This window comes from Alosa pseudoharengus, unplaced genomic scaffold, assembly GCF_046254945.1.
Source record: "Alosa pseudoharengus isolate Yale_2024_CS ecotype anadromous, Long Island Sound unplaced genomic scaffold, YU_APseudo_1.1 YU_APseudo_1.1_scf_13, whole genome shotgun sequence".
Taxonomy (NCBI): domain Eukaryota; kingdom Metazoa; phylum Chordata; class Actinopteri; order Clupeiformes; family Clupeidae; genus Alosa; species Alosa pseudoharengus.
Window position 1 is genome coordinate 18,903,968 of NW_027468598.1, and position 5,000 is coordinate 18,908,967.

Here is a 5,000-nt window from a genome sequence, read left to right on the forward strand (position 1 = left end):
ACAACAATATTCCAAACTGAAGGCTTGCATGTACTAAGTTTCTTTCAGATGAAATATGTAGGCTAAGGGTTATCTGTTTTTCTTCCCTGGTCAGAGCACTTCTGTACAATCACTTCTGTGTTGTATGAGTAATGTGTGGATTTTAATGGATGCCACATTTTCAAACGGCCTTTGCCTTATAGCATGCAGGAAAAAACAACTCAATTATCTGCATTAACTAAAATACTCACATATGGGTCAGTCCATATGAAATCACCCAATTTGAGCAAAAATGCATAGGTCACCCTGTGAAAAATCAAAAAAAAAAAACTCACAGGCACTGCAGCAAACAATTTGAAATAGAATGTCAATATCACTAACCGTTTTGAAACACATTATTAAGCAATTTATTTTCTTGCTGAACAAGCCTTTTTGTCCAAATTCCGATAATCATGGCTTCTTTGATATGGCATACGCAGTATAGACTTTGTTACTAAAACTAACATTTTCCTCGTACGCAGTAACGTTAGTCAGAACTATTACAGAAGTGTCAGAATACTTTTTTGAAATATGTACTGAAAGGAGTTATTTTTATGTTTGGAAAGTTATGGGCGTTGTAAGAGCAAAATTCTATTTCTGATCATATTACATTTTTGAATTCTACAGAGAAAGTTAAATCTAAGTCATGAAGTTCATATATGCGTGCCATATCAAAGATGCCATGAATGTTGGAAGTTGGACAGATAGGCGTGCTCATCAAAATGCTTAAAATTACGCAAAACTTCTAAGGGTGTTAGTTTCAAAACTGTTAAATTGCACTATTAATACAATGCAATTATGCTATTATACTTTAACAGTCTAATAGAATATAGAAGATAAATGAACTGGAAATGAGAGTAAGACCATTACATCTAGCTAAAGCCTGTGCAAAGCAAGGTGTCACTGACTGACCAGAATGAACAGTATGGCTTTTTTGCATGTTCATCTGACCCCAACATTCTCGAAAAAACCTCACTAACAACAAAGTGGCCTCACTGATTTGCACACACTGCTAAAGCAATGACAGAGACGTTACCTGACTATCTCAGTCTGCCTCTGTGCATGCAAACAATTACACAGCCCAGGAGGCTTAACCACCGAAATCTGTGTACACATCTGTCAAAAAGCTTAGCCGCCTCTCCATCCCAGCGCAAACAAACAAACCTCTCTCATTTCGTCTGACAACCGGAGAACAAGATGAACCTTGCTGAAGGGTTTACTGTCTCCACTGTCCCCGTGTGTACCTCTAATTAGCGGGAGGGAGCCTGATGATTGGGATAGCACCGCTGACAAGTGTGGGATGAGTGCGACCAGCCTATCAGTCTATCCCAGACAGACAGACACACACACACACACACACACACACACACACACACACACACACACACACACACATACTCACACACACCACATACACACACAATGAATCTGGCGGAGGAGTCGGTGGCGGTGTCTGTCCCAACGTGACAGCGTCCCATTTCCCTGCGCTGCCAGTCCCCCAAACTGATAACCCCTGAGCGAGAGGCAATTAGACATCTTTGTCTCTCACCACTCTCTCGCTCTCTCACTCTCTCCCTCCCTCTCTCATTCTCTCTCTCACTCTTGTTCTCTCCATCCCTCACTCTCTCCCTCCCTCTCTCTATCTCTCACTCCCACTCTCTCTCTTTCTTTCACTCCTTTCTCTCCCTCGCTTGGGCTAAATCCGGGAAGCTGGCTAATTAATGAAGCCAGAGGACCGAACACAGCAAACGAGCAGGAATAACATCACACAGCCACTCCATAATCTGACACATGAGTGCTTGACATCCAAATGATTGTGTGTGTGTGTGTGTGTGTGTGTGTGTGTGTGTGTGTGTGTGTGTGTGTGTGTGTGTGTGTGTGTGTGTGTGTGTGTGTGTGTGTGTGTGTGTGTGTGCGCGCGTGTGTGTGTGTGTGTGTGTGTGTGTGTGTGTGTGTGTGTGTGTGTGTGTGAAAAAATTCAAGCTCTCATCCTAATGATGATCAACCTCTCAATCACTTTTTGTGAATAGTTGACCAGCTCAAGATGAGTCTGTGTGTGTGTGTTTGTGTTTGTGTTTGTATTTAAGGGAGGACTTCCAAAGCAAGTTGTCCCAGGTCTTTCACTAGAGGATTTGATGCATTTTGCTTGGTTGCCAAAATAAAAGCCTAATTATTTCCTCTGTGTGTGTGTGTGTGTCTGTGTGTGTGTGTGTGTGTGTGTGTGTGTGTGTGTATCCTGTTTGCAGGAGCCCTTCACCACGTTCTTCCTCAATGCCAATGGCAACAAGTTTGACCACCCAGACCGCACCTTCTCCTCAATTGCCCGCTCATGGAGGAACTGCCAGCGTGACACCTCTGACGTCAAGGTGAGTGAGTGGGCTATGGGTAATATATGGCCTACTCTTAAACCCAGTCCCTAAAACAGCTACATATCTTTCCTATGACATGCCTTCAGCAGCATTTGCCTCGTTATAGTGAAAAGACGACTGTTTCCACAGCGTTGCATGCTTTACCCAGGAGTATGAGCTCCACTCAGAAGGGGTTAGCTATTAAATATACATGTTAGTTTTTTTATAGCCCAAGTGCCTGCAATTGCACTCATGGAATATATGTGAAATGTAATGCTGCTTGAAAAAAATAAAGGGTAAAGAGAATAAAATAAAATTAAAAAAAAATTGAAAAGGAAAATCATGAAATGGAAAAAAAACAAACAAATGCTACAAGGTGAACACCATCTCGGACCGAGCCAAGGGCACATTCTTTATTTTGTATTCTTTGGAGAGAGAGGGAAGGAGAGAGGGAGGGAGGGGGAGTGTGAGAGTGAGGGAGAGAGAGTGAGAGTGAGGGAGAGAAAGAGAGAGACGGAGAGAGAGAGAGAGTGAGGGAGAGAAAGAGAGAGAGAAAGAACACTCACAGCTATGGGAGAACCCTGCTGCCTCCTCTGCATTTTGCCCATTCCACAGCACACAGCAGGAACAGGCGCTGACCTCAAAGTGTCATATTTTTCTAGCACACTCCGCATCGGGTTTCGACTAGCCCCGGGCAATTAATAAAGCATTAATGACAAAAGCTATTTAAAATGTACTCTTTTATGCACAGACAGGGCTTTTACTCACCAGGGCAGAGCTGCAGTCAACAGCAACCCCAACCCCCCCTTCCACCCACCCCATAGTGCGAGCTCCTGCCTGCTTCTGCAGCGTAGCATTAGCGTAGCGGGCTAGCGTGGTAGTCATGCGCCACCCTGTTAACAAATACCGTAGCGTCTACTGCAAAGCACTCCCTGTGTCCAACTGCATTTGTGTTTACACAGGTTCCAGCCGCACATACATACGTGCGCTAAAAAAGAGGGAGATACTGATACTCATGCTGCCTCTTTTGTGTCTTTTGTTCATAATGTATAAGCAACAGGGATTTTTTTTTGTTCAGCCATTTTGCTTGTGCTGTGGCTTTTGCGGCGCAGCAGCAAACACAGATGGCTTTTTCTCCCTGAGTAACTCGATTTAGTCGAGCAGAGAATCCCCATACAGCCCACCTGGAGAAGGACACCTGGATAATCTCACTCTATGTCAAAAAAAGAAAGAAAACAACTGAAACTATTTAATGTAATGTTTATGCAGTGGTGACCACAGACGCAGGCAGAAAAAAAAAAAAAATTCTAAGTACACCACACTGCATGTGGACTCACAAATATATGCATACACACACACACACACACACACACACACACACACACAAACACAAAACTTCACACATCCAAAGGACTTATTTACACATATACCCATATGTACTCATAACATATACATACAGACACACACACACACACACACACACACTTTTACAAAAATGCTCGCACATCCAAAGCACATATACACATATGCACACACACACACACACACACACACGCACACACCGAGACTGGATGTCTGAAACCCTGCTCCCCGGGGTTTGCTTGGAAACTGTGTGGAGCCCTTTCATGGTGAGCAGGGTCATCAGGAGCCTGATTAAAAGGCGGCTTGTTTTACCCACACACAAACACACACACACACACACACACACACAGACACACACACACACACACACACACACACACACACACACACACACACACACACACACACACACACACACACACACACACACACACACACACACACACACCTACCGCCTTCATTAACCCCACAGTGCGCCTGGCGTAATGAGGACAAGCTGGGGGAGGCAGTGCCTCTGATTGGGGGGCGTGCGGGGGTGGGGAGTGTGTGTGTGTGTGTGTGTGTGTGTGTGTGTATGTGTGTGCGTGTGTGTGTGGAGGGGAGCGGGGGGCTTGCATTGCAGGGTGACAGAGGTCAAGAGGTCCAGAGCGGGGGACCTGAAAGAGCAAGTCAGCCGGAAACGGCCCTCTCCTGTCCCTACAGTTCAGTCCAGTCTCCCAGCACTGCTTCACAGATCTGTCTGAGTGGTGCAGTCAGGTTGGTCCACTTGGTGACTGAGTCAGAGTGATGACAATTATATTTCCCTCTGTGAACAATTGCTGCATTTGAATGTGTGGGTTTGTGTGGTGGGCATCTATGTGCGAGGGAGAGAGAGAGAGAGAGAGAGAGAGAGAGAGAGAGAGAGAGAGAGAGAGAGAGAAGAAGAGAGAGAGGGAGGGATAGGAAGTGTATGTGTGTGTGTATTTAAAATAACCATGGTACTGTGTATTTCTTGCATGTGTATGACTGTATGAGTGTGTATGTGTGTGCTCACGTGTGAATGTGTGTTTGCCGGTGTCTGCGGGGAGTGTGACAGGCCCTGATGAGTGTGCGGTCAGGGTGTAAAGTGACAGGGGCTGGCGTGATTGACTCGTTAGGCCGTTACGAGGCTGTTGCTGAATTAATGACCACCAGGGGAGGAAGGTGCTCCACAGCGGAGCTGCCAGTCTGGAGGAAGGGAAGAGAAGAGGCGTGAAAGACACAGAGCGAGGGAGAGAGAGAGAAAGAGAGGAG

The 5,000-nt window shown here is 45.4% G+C and overlaps 1 protein-coding gene across 1 annotated transcript in view; it reads left to right on the forward strand.

The window, feature by feature from the left end:
* LOC143121337 (neurobeachin-like) overlaps positions 1-5,000 on the forward strand; it is a 280,660-nt gene that overhangs the window by 245,942 nt on the left and 29,718 nt on the right. Inside the window, exon 47 of the mRNA XM_076281696.1 lies at positions 2,265-2,384. Within this exon, the coding sequence (XP_076137811.1) occupies positions 2,265-2,384 (120 nt within the window). The remainder of the gene's footprint in view (positions 1-2,264; positions 2,385-5,000) is intronic.